The following is a 22168-nucleotide window of genomic DNA, read 5'->3' on the forward strand; positions in this document are numbered from 1 at the left end:
CAGTGCATTATGAATGGATGGTTTTGAACAGATACATGGGCACATGATCAACCAGTGAAGTACCTGATTTTAAGTGCACATTTTCAATGAGGGCTGCAAGAAGCAAAATGGGAAGTGAAAATAAAAGCATGTTTAGGAGATTTGTGGAAAAGGGAGAAAGAAAATGAAACTGGGGACAAAACAGTGGTAAGAGAAGAAGATACTGAGGTGCAGCAGGAAAGCAGAGGGAGCGGGAATCAGAGAGCACAGAGTTTGGAGAATACAACATTTAGAAGAAGACTAGTGATGACTGCGATGATAATAATATCCTTCCTTACTGCCTCTACTTTACCTCCACCATCGTCTTTCTTCCTGTCCCGGGACCTGGACTTTTTTGTACTTCATATTTCTCTCTAATTCCTCCTTTCTGTTTCTCCTGAAATACTTCTAACACATCTTCTTATCTTATTCTTTTCTTCTATACCTCCTTCTTCTAATAATTCTCTCACTTCAATTTCCACTTACACTCCTCAGAATATATATCACATTAATATCCCTAACTCTCTCACTAGAATATCCTCCTCACATTTCATTCACTGTTCTATCCTCTTTTACCTCCTTCAGATACCCCTAACTTCTACTCTCTCTGTACTATCATATCCTCTCCCGCTGTGCCTTACTGACATCATTAACTTCTACCTTTATACACTCAATATACAGTACCACGTCTTGTGTAACTAAATCGCTCTGCTAGTAATGCTCATCTCAAATCTAGAATTTTAGAGTGAACTTTAAAATCTGTGGCAAATGTTACCTATGCTCATGACAATTTGTATTATTTCATGTATGCTTACATTTAATTGTAAATACTACTAATCTTTGAATTTTACAAGTAACCTATGCAACATTGAGATATAACTGTTACAACTTATATGTTTGTATTGTTTTTGGAGCTTTTCTCCTCGGATATCTTCTGAAAATGGGTTCCTGACCCAGTCGGACTTTTCCAGTCACAAAATGTCAATAAGTAAATAATAAATAATGATAATAATAATAATAATAATAATAATAATAATAATAATGATGAATAAAAAGAAGGGACAATTAACAATTAAGCTATATTGGGCAATGTAGTTTTGTCTGTAGGTTTTGATAAGATATAAAGGCACTAATTCATTTAGGTAGTGAAAATTTTGGGGCAATAACATTTGAATAATTTTTTGATATCACAGAAATTTGTAAATGAATGTGAAAAAAAGTTTTGTGAGCCTTTTGAAGGATGATGTGCTTCAAAATGTAAGTAAGCAATTAAAGAGAAAATTGTTGTTACAGTTCAAAACAATTAAGGTTAAACAAACGTGGGGGTTGAAAATGTTTTTGAAAATTTATGTTGAAAGGTACATGAAGATGAAAAGGAATAGATGAGAGAACTGTGGACTGGTGTTAGGAGGTTAGGGCTACAATTAATGATGAAAAAATGTAGCATATTTCAAATATTGTCACAGTAAACAGAAAGAAAGGAAATGTCAGCTATTGGGGTCAACTGAAGGCCAGCTCTTTGTTTTTGTGTGTGTGTGTGTGTGTGTGTGTGTGTGTGTGTGTGTGTGTGTGTGTGTGTGTGTGTGTGTGTGTGTGTGTGTGTATATGTGTCTGTCTGTCTGTGTAGACTGGTCACATTTGAAAATCCAGTGCTTAAAACCATTTATGATTTGATTGCCTGATACTAATAGATAAAAGGACTGAGAGTGAAGGAGAGAATGAAGGAGTGAGAGGGGAAAAAAAGACTAAAAATTAATGAAACAGTAAGAAAGTGGCTGAGGGAAGTGAGGCATTGGAAAGTGAAGCTAAGGTGGGTGAGGAGCAAGTGAAGTATGTACAGTAAAGTTAAGAAAGTGATGGAGGGAAGAAGAGAAGATGGTGAAGCATAAAAATGATCCTGTCATACAGGCAGAGAATAAATTTGCAGTCCTAGATATTTATGAAGTGGAAGAAGGTGAGGCAGAAACAGGGTCTCAGAATTAAATTGTTAAGTCAACATGGGATAGGGTAAGGAAATAGAAAAAAAAGTTGAAAATTCTATGAAAAAAAGACGCAGAATGGAATAGACTGGAATTAATGATGTGTTAGTGAATGTGTATAGTATAAAGAAAAAAAACAAAAAAATCCTTGTTTCCCACCTTTTCTGAACTAGAATAGTCCAGTTTTCAGGTCTTGCTGAATTCTAGGCTGTGTCATAGTTCCTGTGTTGCCCATATCCTTACTTGGATAGGAGGAAGCTTCTTTGTTCACCAGTGAGAGTGGGGAGCTCTGAGCAGCCTATCTGTCCCTGGAGGAGTGGTCTCAGCCCAGTAACTAGTAGTTTATTGGCCATTTCCTATCTCTTTAAAACTCCCTGCCTTAAAACCCGCTTTAGTGTGGTTTTGCGCTTGTAACAGACTCAGCACAGCTCTTCGTGGTGTCCTGCAGAGTTCTACAAGCAGCAGAGAGTGAAAGAGAGACTTTAACAGATTATAAGTACTTTTTTTCTACTTTCCTATCAGCAACTGTTTAGACTCACCGAAAAGCGAGTTTTCTAACTATCTGAGTTCTGCAAAGTTTGTTTTTCTGCATTTTTCTGCAATTTTTTGTGTTTTGCACTTTAAAAGTTGTTTTTGCCTTGTTTAATTGTTGTAGTTTACACACTCGTGTGCTAGCCGATCTAAAGCATTTACTGTATTCCTGTGCCTAGTTTCTGTTGTATAGGTGAAAAAAAGAAAGAAAAAAAATCCTTGTTTCCCGCCTTTTCTGAACTAGAATAGTCCAGTTTTCAGGTCTTGCTGAATTCTAGGCTGTGCCATAGTTCCTGTGTTGCCCATATCCTTACTTGGATAGGAGGAAGCTTCTTTGTTCACCAGTGAGAGCGGGGAGCTCTGAGCAGCCTATATGCCCCTGGAGGAGTGGTCTCAGCCCAGTAACTAGTAGCTTATTGGCCGTTTTGGGCCATTTCCTATCTCTTTCAAACTCTCTGCCTTAAAACCCACTTTAGTGCGGTTTTGCGCGATTTTGCGCATCGCGCAATGTCGCGCAGCACCGTTTAAGCAGTTTTTAACAATTCCCGGCTCCAAAAAGTCTGCTGTTCAATTTTTCCCTTAGAACTAGTCAAACTCTCAAAGTAAGCACTCAACCTTCTTTCTACAGCCCAGCACTTGCTCAAATTTCTCAGTAAGCACTAACAAACTTTAGCACTACACCCCCTTATACTATCCAGAAGTACGAGGTTCCCTATTTGTCCATTCCGGACAATCAATAAACCAGTTCTTTAAACTATCCAGGCATGTCCAAAGCGCAGTTTCAGGTATACTCTCCAGTCCAGCTGGTAAATCTGGGAATCTTGAGGCAATGTTACAATTGCCTTATGTACACAGACAACCCTCTCTTTCTTCCAACAAATTCAAATATTTGTGAGAGATGCAACTATACAGCCAAACTGGAGGCCGAGCTCTCTCAACCCAAGACTGGCACAGTCAGTCAGGAGGAGAAGGAAACCACTCACACCACACAACCAGTCTCACATAGACCAAATGCACCAGCAAACAAGACACATAAACTCATAAAAACATACTCGGAGGCTCTAAATAAAAATCTGCCAAAGCAGCAGAGACCTCCAAAGCAGACATCCAAGCAACCGCTACCCCACAACAACTTTCACGTATCACATACTTCACAAAGTCAGTGTGCCGCACAGTCGCAGCCCCTAAGGCTAAATAACACACCTAATACACTAGTAATTGGAAACTCTATTGTCAGGCACACTGACGTCCCACTCACCAGACTGAACAAGGAGAAGGTCACTGTAAGCTGCCTGTTAGGAGCCAGGATCTGCCACATAACACAGGCACTCAGGTCACTCCACAGCGGGTACAAATATGGCTCTGTCATTGTCCATGTTGGTATGAATGACCTGAGATGTACCTCCCTGGACTACATGAAAAGCGACATAGAGGAGCTCTCTGATCATGTAGCCCAGGCCGGTATGACCCTGACCCTGAGGAGCATATTGCCCTCACCAAGAATGATGCCTCAGTATAAAGACAAAATGATCAATTTTAACAATTGGCTAAGCTATTGGTGTCATTCAAAGGGGATCCAGTGTCTGTCAGCCTGGGATGACATGCTCGACAAGCCACGTTGCTTCGCCAGGGATAGCTTGCACCTGTCACCCTTAGGCTTTCGAATACTGGCTAAGGCTCTTGCCACCCCATAGTGCCTTATTTAGGCAAGGCTCAAAAGAGAAATCCACCTCCATAGACAAAACCAGAAACAAAAAACTAAGGGTAATGCTACTCAATGCCAGAAGTCTAAACCTCAAGATGCATGCACTCGAGGCACTCCTCAGTATGGAGAAAATCGATATCTGTGCAGTAACAGAAACCTGGTTCAAGGCTGTAGAGAGTACCCCAGCACTACCAGGATTCAACTCATACCATTCCTTTCAGCCCCAGAACTCGGACCAGAATACTAAAGGTGGGGGAGTATCCATTTTCATCAAGGATACCCACATCCAGGTTAATGGTACTGCACGAGGCAGCGGAGACCATCCATGTGCAACTAACAGTAGGTAAAACTGCTTTTCAGTTCATAGCCTGCTACAGATCACCCACCTTGTCTCAGGATCCCCACTCAGCATTCCTGAGAACATTGGAGAATATGAAGGTCTCACCAAACACCATGATATTGGGGGATTTCAACTACCCAAACATTGACTGGGAAAACTACTCAAGTCCCAACTCTTTTGCCCAATGGTTCCTGGAGTTTATAAACTCAAATGCCATGGAACAACTGGTCACCACTTCCACAAGAGGTGACAACATATTGGACTTGGTCATCACCAACATGGGGGCTCAATGTTCCACACCAGAGGTAAATCCCTTGTTGGTAAGATCAGATCATAAACTTATCACAATGGACATCCACATCCCGACCCCACCCCCAGCCAAGGAAACCACTGTGAAAAATTTCTCAAAAGCAAACTTCACACTTCTCAAGACTGAGGTGGAAAGTTTCAAAGCCCCCGGACTAATGGAAAATGCTACCCAAATCGCAGAATCCTTTACAAATGCACTCTATGAGCACCTACAGGAATGCATGGATCGTGCCATCCCAAGTAAAACCAAGACTCACTCCTCCAAAAACAGGAGACCAGTCTGGTGGACCCCGGCCATAAATAAGCTATACAACAGAAGGAGGAAACTATTACATGACAAGGCAAAATCCCAAAAAGGGAAGGCATCCTTGATGAGTACTAGCAAGAAACTTCGATCCCTCATAAAATCACCAAAGGCCAGCTTCGAAAGAAAAATCGCCAAAGACTCTAAAGATAATCACAAGGCATTCTTTAGCAACATCAAGAATCTGGGTGGCAGCTCTCAGATCTGCTCTGAGCTGGTGCAAAATGGCACAAAATACATTGAACCCACAAACATTGCCAACATCCTGGTGGACAGGTTTTGTGCAAACTTCACCCCCCCCCTTCCCACCAAAAGGGTCTGCGTCTATCCCAGAAGAATGCAGTCCCCCAGACATCACAGACACACAGGTGAAAGCAGCCCTCTCTAAAGTAAAAAACACAGCATCAATGGGACCAGATGGTATCCCGGGCTGCGTCTTACATGAGCTCCAAAACTAACTAAACCCTCACATGAATCCACTGTTCCAACTCAGCCTTACCACAGGTTATGTACCCAAAGAATGGTGTACAGCAACAGTGATCCCGCTCCACAAAGGTGGCATCACATCAGACCCTGGGAACTATCACCCTATAAGCCTGACTAGCCTGGTCTGCAAGGCTATGGAGCGCATCATCATGGATCTCATAAACAAAGACATTGGGAACCTCCAAACACTGGACCCCACCCAATTCGACTTTGTTAAGGGCAGATCTTGCCTCTTAAATCTAGTTTACTTCTTCGAAACAGTTACCAAAGCCTTAGATGAGGGAAAGGCAGTCCACACAGCCTACCTAGACCTCGCAAAGGCCTTCAACACAATACCCCACTCTGGCATCATAAATAAGATTACCAGCTTAAATATCAACCCATATGTCACAAGATGGGTTGCAAACTGGCTCAGGGATAGAACTGACATGGTCAGAGTCGCGGGTGCCATGTCTGACTCTAAACCAGTTACAAGTGGCGTCCCACAGGGATCAGTCCTGGGACCCCTCTTGTTCGGTATATACTTCTCTGAGGTACAGGCAAACACGGGAGGACTGTGGCTGACTAAGTTCACAGGTGATTGCAAACTGGGAGCCATAATAGACTCTCCGGCTGACACAAGCATCCTCCAGAAGGGCCTTACGGAGACTGATACCTGATGTCAGAACCATGGCCTCAAGCTAAATGCAAAAAAATGCATAGTCATCCCCTTTGGGAAAAACAAAGTGCCCACAAACTACCATATAGGAGATAATCCACTAATTATGGAAGAAGTAATTAGGGACCTGGGGACCCAAGTAGATAGTAACCTCTCCTTTGGCAATCACATTGCCAAAGTGGTTAGAAAAACCTTCTAATCATGAAAGGGTTCACATCTAGATCAAGAGAGGTCATTGTGCCCCTCTACTCATCGCTCATCAGGCCCATAATTGAGTACAATTCCCCATTTGGGATGTACCTTACCCGACACCTGCAACAGCTGGAGAGACCTCAAAAATACCTCACCAAGAGGATCGTGGGCCTCAAACAGATGCCCTGTGCAGCTCAACCAAAGAAACTCCAGCTCTACTCAAGTGCTTACTGCCTACTCAGAGGTGATCTCTGCCTGACATACAAGGCCATGTCTAACCCAGAATTGTTGGACATGCTCCACCTCAAGAAAACCAGATCCATTAAAGCTACATGCTCCGGGGATTTAAACCTTAGCACAACAATAAATAGGACATGCTGGAGGGATGGATTCATATCTCAAAGGCTTCCCGCGCTCTGGAATAGAATCCCAGTCCATGTTAGGCAGAGCCCCTCGCTGACCCTCTTCAAGAAGAATCTTGATGAGTGGATGGGAAATCGTAAATTTGCTCCTGTGATCACTTCTATGGCCCTGCTGGACAGAGGCTTAGGAATCTAGTCTAAAAGGGAGGCAAAAGCCAACACATTCTGGCTAGGCTTATAAATGCCCTAGGGCAGATAGCCTAGTACCTACCTATGAACCTATGAACCTATGTGAGATGAATAGCTGTACGTGACTGGTTTAGGAAGACATAAGCAGATATAATATGTTTGTCAGGCACAGGAGGGGCAGAACTGCAGAGGCATGGTCCTCTCACTTCTCCTGGAGGTGGAGAGGGTTGTACACACTCAGGGGAAAACAGAATCACTGTGATTTTCCTGAGGGAGACTTGAGAAACCACCATTCATTCTTTCTTGGGACAGGGTTGTTTTGAGGGAATTCAAATTTCAAAACTGAGGGATGGCTACCATGATTAGGCCACTGCATGACCTTCTCCCACATTTAGCTAACTGCATTCTAGAGATTAGGGCCAGTAAGTAAAAATGATGAATCACCCCCAAAGGCTGCTTGATGGATGATCCCTCCTTGCTGTCTCTCTCCATGGTGACAGAGAATAAATGGGTCTGTTGGTCAGGAGGGAGCTGATAATTGAAGGAACAGTCGAACAACAAAGTAAAGGCTTTCGCGGTTTGATAAAAATAGATGGACAATATTTCACCATGAATTAAATAGTGTGTTGGGGTAAAGTTTGGAAGATAGGATATTCTGATAACATCAATGAAGAAAGATGGTACAGAAAATAAAGAGAATACATGTATGGTGGAAGGTATTTCTGTTAATATATAAGAAGAAAGTATATATGTTGAAAACGGGTCTATAGTAAAAGTCCGAAGAGGTGTTTCAGCAAACACCTCTTGCTCAACATGTAATGAGCGAATGCACTAAAGCATGAACGCTCAAAACAGTGATTTCTTTCCCTGGGAAAGAAACCGCTTGGCCATCCCCGTGTGATCGCCCCTTTCCTCAGAGTTGGTATATTTAGTTAGGGGGGGTGTGGGGGGGCACAGCCCCCCACATTGTTATGTTTTAAAGTGTGTGTGTGTGTGTGTGTGTGTGTGTGTGTGTGTGTGTGTGTGTGTGTGTGTGTGTGTGTGCCAGGGAAAGAAACCACTGTTATGAGCGTTCGCGCTTTAGTGCATTCGCTCATTACATGTCGACCAAGAGGTGTTCGCTGAAACACCTCTTCGGTCTTTTAATATAGACCCGTTGAATACATATGTATTAAGAAAACTGATATATTTAGTAGGGCTGTTTATGTTCCCTAAAAATAGAAAAATAACAATTGGAAATTATAGCATTTTAGAGAGCTGAATGTTAAGCCAAGTAATATTTTGGGGGTCTCAAGCTTACATGTTAAAAAGAGGGGTAGTTTGTAACACTAGAGAAAGGGGGTACATTTGATAAATCTAATTGCTTTTATGTCCTCAATGCATTTGCTACGGGTTTTAAAAATTGTACAAGAAAAAGAGATCAGACAGAGGGAATGTTGTTATACAAGAAGTTTTAGGAAGTATGGAAAGTGATGGGACAAGAAAAAGGAAAAGTGGAAACCATGAGAAGGAATAAAGGAAAGCTAAAGTTACGAAAAGTAATGATGGACAATATAAAAGGGAAAGGAAAGGATACTACAAGAAAATAATTATGAAAATGTATTTTTATATCCATGGGAAGACTTGACTGAAGAAATAAAAGTAGCAATAAAGAAAAGACAGAAAAAGCTTGAAAGATTTTATGAAAGTGAAGATTTGGCGCCAGATTCTAAAAGACTTGCTCTCAGTGTAACTGACTTACTTCAGTATACCTCTCTCTAAACAGGCTTAACCAAGTAACCAGATTCCAAAAAAAACACTGTTAGTGTAAATGGTCATTTAAACTGAGGGCAAGTCTTTTGGAATTGGGCCCTTTATGTCGATGATTTTGTTAGACAAGTTGTCTGCTAATGGTAACATATATAGCTACAGAGTGCTAGAAAAAAAGAATGTGCAACTCTTGTAATGCAGAAGAACTATCACAACATTGCTTTTGGACTGCAAAAAAGAGAAGACTTGGACTGTGTTGAAAGAAAATGATAAATTAGGTAATTTCGAAAGACATTCAACTGAACATGATATTGAATGGGAAGTTTAAAAGGGGGAAATAGAGCTTAAACTGATAAATGGGATAAAGTGTTATTTAGGACAATATAGTAACTCTGAAAAAGATGTGATGTATTATTATATAATAAAATAATGGGGGATAGGGATGAGATACTGGAAATTATAATATGGTCCTGGCAGAAAGGGTGCAGAGGGTGGTGTGTAAAGGGAAATCTAGGAAGATGGTGCATTTAAAATGTACAAATAAGAGGTGTAAATAGACTAATATGTTTAAATAAGTGTACAAATAATGCAGCTCCCTACTATTTATGATATGTGGTATGTGTGCAAAGACTATTATGTTTAAATAAGTGTACAAATAATGCAGCTCCCTACTATTTATGATATGTGGTATGTGTGCAAAGACTATTATGTTTAAATAAGTGTACAAATAATGCAGCTCCCTACTATTTATGATATGTGGTATGTGTGCAAAGACTATTATGTTTAAATAAGTGTACAAATAATGCAGCTCCCTACTATTTATGATATGTGGTATGTGTGCAAAGACTATTATGTTTAAATAAGTGTACAAATAATGCAGCTCCCTACTATTTATGATATGTGGTATGTGTGCAAAGACTATTATGTTTAAATAAGTGTACAAATAATGCAGCTCCCTACTATTTATGATATGTGGTATGTGTGCAAAGACTATTATGTTTAAATAAGTGTACAAATAATGCAGCTCCCTACTATTTATAAGTGCCATGAGATCATTTACATCCACCTGAACTATCACTAAAGCAGAGCCTCAGTTTAGCACCTTATGGAATGGGTGATACACAGCACTGCAATGTCAATATTGGAAAACCTAACATCTGGGAGGAAATAGGAGCCACAGCCTTCTGATCTTCCAGCATCAAAGACAAGTGTGCTACCTGTTGAGCCACAGAGTTCCACAATGAGTGACTCACAGACTTGCAGTTTTGCAGTTACAAGTTTTTTATTCAGTGTTTTTACTGCACAGGTCACATCCTTGTAAAAGGAAGTGACCATTCTGTACTGGGAAGTGACCATTCTGTACTAGGGAGTGACCATTCTGTACTAGGCAGTCAATAGCCACAATTACAGCTTCTCTATAATTTTATGGATTTTGAAGTTATCATACTACTTAATATAAACAAAAGGAATATCCTCCACCAGTCTACCTGCAAAAAGGGGCCATGCTTCATACTCAGTAGTCATTATTACTCACAAAATATTGTTCTAGCTGTAGGAGTTGTGTGTGGTTAAATTTAAAGTCTAACATATGCTGAAAGTAAAGAAGGGTAGGTTATAGAAAGAGGCCACAATCTGCTAAACATGGCCATTTCTGAGGTCAGGACTTGAAAAGTAAAGATTTAATTTCCACAATTATCTTCATAATCTGACTGTGCAGATATCACCAGGGGCATAGAAGCATACAGAATGATAAGGGGAGGAGATTTACCCTGGACTACTCCGCATGTATTTATCCTTCAGGTTTGAGAGAGAACATCTGGATTTACATCACTGTACCTAGATCTGAACAGTCTGGGGTTAGCACAACATGTAATATATCTTGTTGGGTAACTCATTTTAGGGAAAAATAGGGTACAGATAAAACATAACTGTCATTTAAGTAGAACAGATAACTGAAGTATGAGAAGGGAGAACATGGTGTAAACTATATACCTTGTTATACATAAGTAAATTAACTCTAATTTCTTTCACATGTATTTATCTGATAGCAAACTTGTCCTCTGATAGGCTGATGACCAATAGAATGCATTTAAACTGTGACTAAATTAATATGAGCAGCATTTGAACGCAACTCCTCACATTACATTTTTTAGAACTATATCACCTTAAAAATCAACCTAAAAAATTATGTAACTCATTAAAAATTTAATCCAAGTCTGCAGACTAGTAATCCACATATTACAATGTATGCTGCAATGCCAACAGTTTCCTCTCACTGTATCTTCCAATAAACATATTTTTATCTGACAATGCAAGATTTACAAATGGAATAACTACTATGGCAGATGTTACAAATGTAGTAACAATTACTGCATACACAAATTTCAAACTAAATTTTTGAGAAAGAAAAAAAACACTATTGAGAATCTAGCCTATATTGACAAGATACCATCAATGCACTCTTCATATCTGGATTGTAGGCTTATTCACCAGTTTCTTCCTTAATGTATTTCCATCTGAGTGCACTGCAAATCAATCCAAATGCTATAAATATTTAAACCCAGATCAGCTGGTTAGACTGCAACCACAGAAGTTATCTGAAGGCACCATTACTCACTGTAGAACATTTTATCACATCGTTTTTGTTTGGGGAGGGCTGATGAATAAATGTTCTGATTAACAGTGATCTATGTCACAACCTCCATGCACACATACAAATTATGTCTTATTTCTTAAATTCCTTTAATATGGTGTGTTGCCCCAGCTGCTAATATGAGAAATGGGAATCTAAAAATACATAAGTAAATTAAAAGTAACATTACCTGTAGTGACAAATGAATAGCCTCTTTCTGTCAGGATTTTCATGAGGTAGTCTGTAAGATCCCTTCCTGCAAGATCTAGCCTCATTATGGCATGAGGGAGTGCGTATCCTTCATAAATAGGAACATTGTGAGTGACTCCATCCCCAGAATCCAGTACTATCCCTGCAATAAAAGAGAATCAGAATGATAGGTGCGTTTACTACGAGCTGGCATTATTGTTGGAGTATTCGTCTTGCAGAAAATACTGCATTTTTATTAGCTAACAAGAAGTCTTTTATTATAAACAGAGACGTGGCTTGGCTGTCCGCATAAATTCAGTTTTTAAGTCAAGTTGATTTGGTGTTTGTGTATGACAGTGACTCTGTTTCAGAATACATTTGAGATGTTGTGTACCCCATCAACTGGAAGGGTACCACCAAAAACTGATCCCAAACAAATATTATGACTTCACATTGATCCAAAAAATATTATCTTGAGACACTCATGAATCATCTACTAAATCCAGAATTTAAATTCCTTTCTTGACTATGAAGCTGAGTGACAAAACTGTTTCCCTTATTTGCTTGTTTTTATTTTGTGATTGCTGTAATTATTCAATTTAACAAAAGGTACTTCTATAACAAAAAATCAGTTGTTTTGTGTCACATTTTATAAGATTAAATTTGATTAATCATTGCTAAGCCATAACCAGGAGACACCGTAAGGCAGTAATCAACAACCCACTAACCAACCAAATGAGAACCTTCATCTCATGATTATTTACTTAGGCTAATAATGGTGTTTCACTGCTTTTAAAACTGAGGAGTCAGGAACCTTCCGTAACAATAATTAAAAAAAAATCTGGAGTACTACTTGATTATTCCAATATATTTTAATTAATTCATTCATGCATTTATTTGTTTCTTTGTTAACCTATGTTGAGTCACACTGGGCCACATTGTTTTCATTGGAGACTTAGAAGAGCAAAGCTCCACAGTGAAATCATAGCAGCAATGCAAGATACAATCAGAAGAGTATAATAATGTAACACTAGAGATAATGTGCAAGGCTCCATTTATAAATCCAAAAATTAAAACATTAAGGTGTTACTACTAACCTGAAATGACTACAAATCTTAACCTGGGGACATCATTTCTGGTTAGTTAGCAATGACAGAATGGTTTACTTGTACTGATTATAAACAGTGTATAGCACCTTGATCCTTACACTACACTATAAAAAACAGCAAGTTAAATTGATTTTATAAGTATCAAGAGGCAAAACCAAAGATGCGGTAGACACAGCAATTAAAAGATGAGTTCAGATACAATAAAATAACATCTCGAAATACTTGTATTTAAATCTCCATAAACCAATAAAAATACTAGGAGTAGTCACATGATATATAAAACAATCAGCTGACTCTTCAGTTATACTAACCTAAACTCCAGCTTGCAAAATCCCAAATAGCACATTCATCATTGAAAAAACAAATATAAAACATTCAGCCTATAATATAAAGCTGAAAAACTGGTAAAATGAACATATTAAGTACCTAAATAATATACATGCATGATTATATATAACAAACAGTTTTCATACTATCAAAGGCATAATTATATTAATAGCACTCAGCTTCATTCACAGTTGCACTCTGAGTGCTAGTAATATGAATTGTAATTGAAGAAGCGTTGTGGAAGCAAAGCAAAAGCGCTCCTACTTCATTAAACTCAAGTCATCTTTTAACTGCTGTGTCTACCACCTCCTTGGTTTTGCCTCTTGATTACATTTTGTACTAGGAAGTTGGTTTCATCCATTGACGTGGTGGGATTTTTGTGATTTTATAAGTATGCTTGTCTAGTTCTGTACCAGAGATTTCTCCGAGTTGTTTTTTATTTTCCTAATTAACTTGCAAGTATGTGCACATGCCGTGACTATAGTACATTAAAGATCTGGAGCCCAGGGCCTCCACTGAAAATAGACTCTTGCCTAGTCGGACTTTCCTAGTCAACACATGTTAAATAAATAAAATAAATAAATAATTATGACCTGTAACTGAAAATACATATGCTGTGGTTATATCTTGAGTTTTTATGAAAGACTGATGTCTTTGCTTAATTTTAAAGTGATTGTTGCATTTAATCAGTTAAGTGTCATCATGTACTTGTATTACTTTCATTACTTATTTATTTGAGCTATTTTTAATAAAAAAAAAGTTTTTCAGCTTTTTTATTAGACTACAGCCCAAATAAACTTAATGCATCCCTTAGTGATGTCACCTGAGGAGTAGCAGGAGGTGATTCCATAGGCTTTAATGGCTGCATGTCTGAGCATGCGAAATGATGCATCCATTAAAGACTATGGACACACTGCATGCTTTCAGCATCACTGAGGTTGATGTTTACTGCTTAGTCTGAGTTTCAAAATCTTGGGAAAGTGTTATTTTTAAAAGGTTATTATCAAAAGGGGCAGCCAAAAACATTTACCGATGGAGCAAAAATGCAGTTTCTGCTTCATTCACCACATGCTGTGATGGCAAGGTATGTTTTTATTGTGAATACATCACTTTAAGTGGTTAACATTCTTTTAGAATTTGTTATATCCTAAGATAGCCTGGTGAAAGCTGCCCTATAATGTGAATTTGTTTTTCAGTTAAAGGTTTTTCCTCCTATAGTACATGCTGTATCCCTGCAATATGCCTGCCTGTGAAAGTGCAATTTGGCTAAGAATGACTCTTATTTATGGCCACTATTATGGTCTGAATCTGAATGAAAAGGAGACTGTTAATCTGTACACATAGGCTTTGCTATGTGTTCTCAATTTATGAAAGCTCAGAAAACATTCTCTCTCTCTCTTGGACTTGACTGAAACAAGTAATTCCTAAGAACATTACGCTGCACTGCAGAATTTCTACTTCCTGCATAGCATGTGAGTATGGAGCTGAAATATACTATTTGCATATTTGGGCATTTGAGGTGGGGGCTTACCCCCACTTTCTGGTGCTCTTGTTTTCAGCTGTCTCATTACTTTGTATGTAAAGAGCAGCATTTGTGATTTATGGAGCAAGCACTTGTGATGTGGGAATCATTATGAAAGTAGATGTAAACTGTGTTCTAAGACATCATTTGAGCATTACTAAAGCCATTTGTTTTCTACCTACTTAGCGAAGATTTTATTGATTTTCCAGTGAGGTAAGGACATCTGTACAACTCCTTCTTTTTCAGAAGCAGGTATATAATTAGGCAGTTGCAGATCCAACTATTCCAGTTAAAAATAGAATAATAATTTAATCTTGCTGACCTGTAAGAGAGCAGCACTGTTATACTTTGCCCTGCAGTGTCTTTATCACCCAAAACTTGAATGCTTCTCCTTGTGTTACACTGGACCTCTCCATACGGATGTCAGCAGTGTACCTACTATAATCATATTTCTGCTTACTATGGCTATGTTTATTCCACATTCATTTCCACTGCGCAGCTGACATTCTCTTAATTCTTACAGTGGGACAGTCTCATAAATGTACCTCCTCTCATTATACCACATTTGCTCAAACAGATGACAGAATATATTGCCAGACTTTGGAACTTCTCGATCGATGCTGCAGCATCAGCAAGAGTTTAGAATTACTCTATTGTTACTCTTCCAAGCTGCAAAAAGAGACCACGTGTCATGCTAGGCTTTTTGTATGTGATCACTTATTCCAGAGTTTGCACTTACAAATACACAAGTCTGGTTATGTTCATGCTAACCCATAGCTATCCTCACTGCCTGATAGTCCCCTTTTTGTCCCCCAACAACCAATTTCTGAAGGCCGGCAAAAAACATCCACTTGGGCTTAAGAAATAAGACTGCAGAGATAGCTGAATGATTTGTATGAATCAAATGTACTTGGCATGATAAATGACTAAAACTACAAATGTATTTCTCTAAATCCACCGTAGATGGCCATATTCTCTTTAGAAAGGACAGGTTGGTAGTCAAGGACAAATGTAATGTTCAAAGGGTGGGTAGCATCTGTATCTATATTGTGAATAGGCTCCATTCACATCATCATTTCAGGGTGTTCTGGATTAGGGCAACTGGAGATTCGTAATTTAATGCACTAAGCATATTTGTATTTTTTGTGTCAGTCAAAGAGTATTTCCATGATGAGATATAATAGGTTGGGTTTCTATCACTTCATTGAAAGCTTAATTCCACAAACGCGTATTTATCGAACCCTAATTGTGGAGCACCCTTTCTTAGAAAGTTTACATAATCAAAACTTTTTCCTAGGGAAGGGAGTTAGTTGGCTGTCATTACAAATTTGCTCTTTTCCCTAATGTAGTGGAATCTCAGAGGTATATAGAATTGGGGGGTGTGGAGGGGCAGCCATCAAAGTTGGGGAGTGTGAGGGGCAAAGCCCCCACCTTGGTGAGTTTAAAATAATGTGTTGTTTAGGCCTTGTATCTTTTTTTAATAAGGTATCACTGTAGTCATTCCAGTTGTAGCATGGGTCTGGACAGATACATGCCAAAAGGGGCATTATAATAATTTATTTATCATTATATAATATATCTGTCTTTTGAAATGGAGTAAATCAAACCCTAGTCAGTACCTGGAATGATGACCATGGAAAATGTCAGTTAATACTTTTTCTTCATCTGAGCTTTTGTTGTGATATAAACTGCAGATGTACAGATTTCCCCTGCTTATACCTTCGTTATTGTCATTCTTGGCCAATACATTATAACTCTTGTCCTTTCCTTGTACTTTACTAGGCTCAGTGTGACTCATGCATCCTATCAAGAACATATTCTTAGTCGACTGTAAATTATGATTTTATCAGCTTTGAGCATTAAGTTCAAGGCACATATTATTTCTTCCATGAAATTACACCTTCTTCCCCTTACTGTTGATTTTTGCTCAGTCCAGCTCTTCATTTCAGTGTCTTTCTGTAGTTTTATTCCTGTGTCTGAGTCAGTAAATTTCTGAAATTCTTTCAGCTTTTTCTGGCATTTGTAACTACAGCACTGCTCAAACAATCTTGTGTTTCTTCTTCAGTAAGTTCCTCATGCTCACCTAGTAAACATGTATTGCTCACCTTACCTGCTGTGTGTACTTCATCAACTGGTCTAGATTAAGTAACATACTCTACAATGTCAAAGATGACTTACTCAAGGACTTTCCTGAAATAATTCACAAGTGCTTGTGATCTGTATTCACCTGCACATTTTCATTGGTATATTTCCATCTGAGCTTATTCACCATAGGCACATCCATGCATTATTCCTAAAATATTCTTTTCTTGCCTAAGCATATCTGCTTTGCAATTTTTTAAATGGTCTTGACACAGTGCCAGCTGGTCTTTTCTTTTGTATGATAAATCATACACCATTCGGAATGACATCTACATGCAACAAAAACTAGTTTATTCATAATATAGAATTTTATTATTAAAGCATGTGTAACTAGTTTCTTAAGTATTTCTAAACTTTCTTCCTGTTCATAGCTCCACTCCCAGGCTACATCGTAGTCTAACAAGTTTCTTAGAGGCGCAGCTATCTCAGACATATTATGTAAACATTTTAAAGATATTGCATCCTTCATAGATGTCTGAGCAATACCTGCTCATTTTCTATAGTTAACATCTGTTCAACTGTTTTGACTTTTGCAGTATCTAGTTTCTGACTCTCTGATGTTTGAATATGATTGATTATTTTTTAGGCTTGTCACTTTTCTTTTAATCTTCCTCGTATTCAGCTTGAAATCATGCTGTCTTATTCTGTTCAGCAGATTAACATTCTCTTGGCATAATATTGTTGGATCTGACTCCATATTAACAAATCATTAATTATGTTTGCAACATCTTTTTAAGTTTTCATAAACTCGTCTGAGTCTTGTTTGGTGTACTTATGATGTTGATGAAATACCAACTAGAAGTCTAAGGAATCTGTGTCATCCAAATGATGAATTCTCTACAAAAAGCCCCAGTTTGCATCTAGTACTGAAAAGAACAGTATTTGGTAGAGCTAAGACCACCTCTTCAACTAAAGAAGAGGTATTCACTGCACCCTCCAGAGCTAAAAATACTGCATCATTGGGTCCTGATAATATCCCAGGATGTCTCTTAAATAACTTAAAACATGACCTGCCAGGCTCACTTGAATCGCTGTTCAATATTACCCTCTAGGCAGGCTTTTTCCATAGGGAATGGAGGACTGCAACATTCTCCTACACAAAAGCATACCATTAACAGACCCATACGTCTGACTAATGTTATATACAAGGCCATGGAAGGAATTATTATAGACTTGATAAACAAAGACATAGGAAAACTTCAGACACCGGGACCACCCCGATTTACTTTCATCAAGGCCAGATCATACCTACTAAACTTGGTGGATTTCTTTAAGAAGGCCACTGGAGGCATGGACAAAGGCAAAATGGTACATACTGACTACCTTGACCTGACAAAGAGATTTGACACAATACCTCACTCGGGTATTATAGACAAACTCTCATATTTAGGCATAAATCCCTATGTCACCAGATGGATTGTCAAATGGCTCACAGATAGGACACATGAAGTTAGGGTGGGGGAATCCATCCCCACCAAGAGGCCTGTTACTAGAGCTCAGTACTGGGACTTTTCCTGTTTGGAATGTACTTCTCTGAAGTCAAGGTAAATACAGAGGGTCTTTCACAAACCAGATTTGCTGATGAGTGTAAACTGAGTGCAATTACTGAATCCCCAAAGATCTGGATATCCCCCAGATTTGACACAGACAAGTAACTGGTGCCAGAATGATAACCTAAAACTCAATGCAAAAAATGCGTAATTATACCCTTTGGGAAGATGACTACCACTGCAAATTACATCATCCATAACACTCCTCTAAGAGTAGACCTAGTGGTAAGGGACTTGGGAACTCGGGTTGACAGTAAGCTGGACTTTGATCACCATGTGTCTATGGTGGTGAGAAAAGCCTTCTATGTGGTGCAACTTATAAAGCAAGGGGGTGGCATCCAAATCCAAAGGGATCATAGTCTTCCTATACTCAGCCATCATTAGACCAATAACTCAGTACAATGCACTGTTCGGCATGTACCTGACCACCATCATTAGACCAATAACTCCATATAATGCACTGTTCGGCATGTACCTGACCAGGCATTTACAACAGCTGGAGTGGCCACAAAGGTTCCTCACTAAAAGAATACAGGGTGTAAATAATATGTTCTATGCGGACTGCCTCAAAGCCCTTTCCCTGTACTCTGTCTCCTATAGACTACTGAGAGGCAATCAATGCCTAACGTGCAAGGCATTCTCTGATCCAGCCCTGATGGATCTGCTACACATTTGCAAACAAACAGCACTGGAATTACCCGATCTAAGGATCTAAACTTTGTCTGTCACATAAACAAAACATGTTGGAGGGACAGGTATGTGCCTCAGAGATGATCCCTTCTTTGGCAGAGACTCCTTATTCATGTGAAACAGAACTCTTCCCTAAGCCTTTTCAAACACAGTTTGGACTAATGTGTTGGAAATCACAAATTCACCCCTAGCTTGTCACCTGTGGCCCTTATGGACAGGGGTGGTTTGTAGATGCCCTAAGGTACATCCATATACTAAAGACTTTCTAGCCCATGGGCACTGATAATGGGTAAAATTGGGGCATGAATGGCTACACTTAAAAAAGATCTAGGGCTGTTAGCCTAGTAACTGCCTATGATCTTATGTAAGTGATATATAATGCATTATTCAGAAAATATGGATCAATACATATGCAAGCCTTGTCTTTCTTTGCAACAATATCCATACTCTTCACTCATTTGTTGGCCCTAACCTCTTAGTGATCACACCTATCCATTTACTACAGCTCTTGCTCTACTTTAGCTGAAAAAACTGCCAGTGCGTTCTTGGGAGCATGTATCTTTGGAATAACATCAAGTTATATTTGCATGTGACATTCTTCTGGCAAACTCCCTAAGTCTCTAGATAAGTTAACATAGTCCTGCAGTGCTTCCTATAGCTCTGCACAGTACATCTGGTGTTTACGTAACTCTGAATTAATTCTGTACACACACATTTTTCACTGTTTATGTCTTTTCCGTTCATAAATTCTCACAAGCGTAATGATGCCAAATATTTGGAACACTAACTTCTTTATATGCTACTCCTTGGGAAAGGATGTTGTGCTTCTTATTTTTTTATTTCATATTAGCATTGTTTGAGTTAATGACTCACAACTGGGCCAGAATATGCTAACAAAGTGTGTACAGTGCGTTGTTTATTATTTCTGGATCTCAGTTCTTTAAAAATATAATCAGTCAAAATATCACACTCTCCATCTATGTCTTGTTTAAATTCAAAATTTTTCTTATATATTATTATTCTGATGAAGATCTTCTTTCGGGTTGAAAGTGCTAAATAAATATAGGTATTTGAGATTTATTGATTTTTACCATCCAAAGACTTTTAAGTGTGTGTTTTTTTTATTTTATTTTTTTTTTTTTGCTTATATCATTCATAAAAACCTATGCAACATACATAAGTCCTATTCATTAGAAATCTGGGCAAGTAATATAGTCCATTTAGTTCAGTGGGAAATATTACTCAACTTTAAAAACACGGGAAAACAGAAATGGTATATTTATAGAACTGATTTGTGGTGTGTGTGTCTTGCATTGTAGGCTTAGGGTACTGAGTCCATGACTCATGAGTTCACCACTTGTCATAAAACTCTTCCCTAAACCTACACTTGAAGACCCTTCTTGTTGTCATACACCAGACCACACACATTCCATACATACACACACTCACACACACACACATACTGGATAGATAGATGTGTGCGTGTGTGTGTGCACGCGCGCGCGTGTGTGTGTGTGTGCGTTAGGAAGGTCACTTGTACTAATTTGTTTTCTGCTTCTGCTTTGGGATGTATACTGTGCAAGCAAGTTTATTTAATAAGTCTGATAATCAGTTAGTGATTGACAATGTTACTGTTTATAGACTGGGTAATCCATCCTATCCCACTATGCAGCTGTGATTGCTGCTTATAGATGAAACCCCAAAACATGAGGTATTTTATGCAAATAAAACTTCTCCTTTTGGAGCTGTAAAAAAAGAGGAGAGCAGAGTTTGATATTTTACCTAGCTATTATTTTTCACTTAAAAAGTGACATTTTTTCAGAATGAGAGCAGGAAAATGATTTTGCAATTGCAAAATTTTCAGTAGTCACTGTAAAGATAAGAAAGCAACCTGAAAAGAAAATACTGTCAGAAATACTGAAAACAGTATACTTAAGGAGAAATGCAATTAGGGGTTTAAAAGTATATGAAAATGCAAAATGTCATTACTTAATAAATGATGAAACATTATTTTTGTGCGCCCATCCCTGGGAAATATCTGCATTACTTAGTAGTGAAGCTTCTTTTAGGTTCATAGGTTCATAGGTGTGTACTAGGCTAATGGCCCTGGAGCCTTTACAAGCCTAGACCATAGGATTACCCTGGCATTGTGCCACCCAACCTTAGTTCCCAGTGCCGCTGTCGGGTAGAGCCACTGGAGTGATCCCCAGGGTGAATTTTCTATTTCCCATCCAATCATCAAGATTTCTCTTGAAGAGATGTTCGACTTACAAGCTATGCATGAGACTGTGTTGGTACTTTAAGGGATACATAGGCAAGGAAACTTTTAGAGCTTTCATGCACCCAGAGAAGACAACAGAGGCAAAAATCCACATGATAGATGCAGTCAGAAATTGGACAATGTAACAAAACTAAGAGAAATTCACCTCAGAAAGAGGGTGCATGTACTGCAATAGGTAGCTAGTTCAACATCTACTGTTAATGCTAAGGTCTTGCCCAACTGTACAATGTTCTTTATTGGATCACTGTTGCAGTATTCCTCAGAGGTCAATTTACAAAATTTTAGGAGAAAAGGGTGGAGGATGAAAGAAAAGATATCTAATCTGTAATGTTTTGCAAAGGTATGAACAGAAGACCAGGTAGATGCCTTGAGAAAGGCTCCAGAAGACCAAATCTAACAGAAGGGTATGCAAGGGTAAACCAACTTTTTTTTTCTTTATTCTTAGTCCCTCTCTGTTTTTCAACTGTCCCTGAATTTTCATAAAAAACTGACTATAATATTCCTTCCACTTTTTAATGGGAAACTTGCTCAGATTACTGACTTGTTCTGTTTTTAATACTGTACTGGAATGTACACTACACAAGCAAGCTTACTTAATGACTATAATAATTTGTTACTGAGTAGTAATGATACTGTTTACAAACTGAGCAATCCATCATATTCCACTGTATAAGTGTGATTGCAACTTACAGGTTGTCTTTCTCATTTGTATTTGCAAAGAATGATAAAACCCCACTTCCAGACGTAACCCCAAAACTTGTGATATTTTGTGTAAATAAAACTTCTGTTTTTGGAAGTAAAAAAGTAAAATGAACATGTAATTGCAGACGTGGTCACTGAAATAATAAGTAAATACATTGAAAGAAAATAATGGGATGAATACTACAACAGTAGATTTGTGGAG

At 38.5% G+C, this 22168-nt stretch overlaps 1 protein-coding gene across 3 annotated transcripts in view; it reads right to left on the bottom strand.

Moving 5' to 3' along the window:
* LOC122811089 (actin, aortic smooth muscle-like) overlaps positions 1-22168 on the bottom strand; it is a 534944-nt gene that overhangs the window by 366652 nt on the left and 146124 nt on the right. For all 3 annotated transcript variants that reach the window (XM_044082666.1, XM_044082668.1, XM_044082667.1), the window contains exon 6: positions 11645-11806. In XM_044082666.1, coding sequence (XP_043938601.1) covers positions 11645-11806 — 162 coding nt within the window. The remainder of the gene's footprint in view (positions 1-11644; positions 11807-22168) is intronic.

Source organism: Protopterus annectens, chromosome 9.part0, assembly GCF_019279795.1.
Source record: "Protopterus annectens isolate FY-2018-M chromosome 9.part0, PAN1.0, whole genome shotgun sequence".
Taxonomy (NCBI): Eukaryota; Metazoa; Chordata; order Ceratodontiformes; family Protopteridae; genus Protopterus; species Protopterus annectens.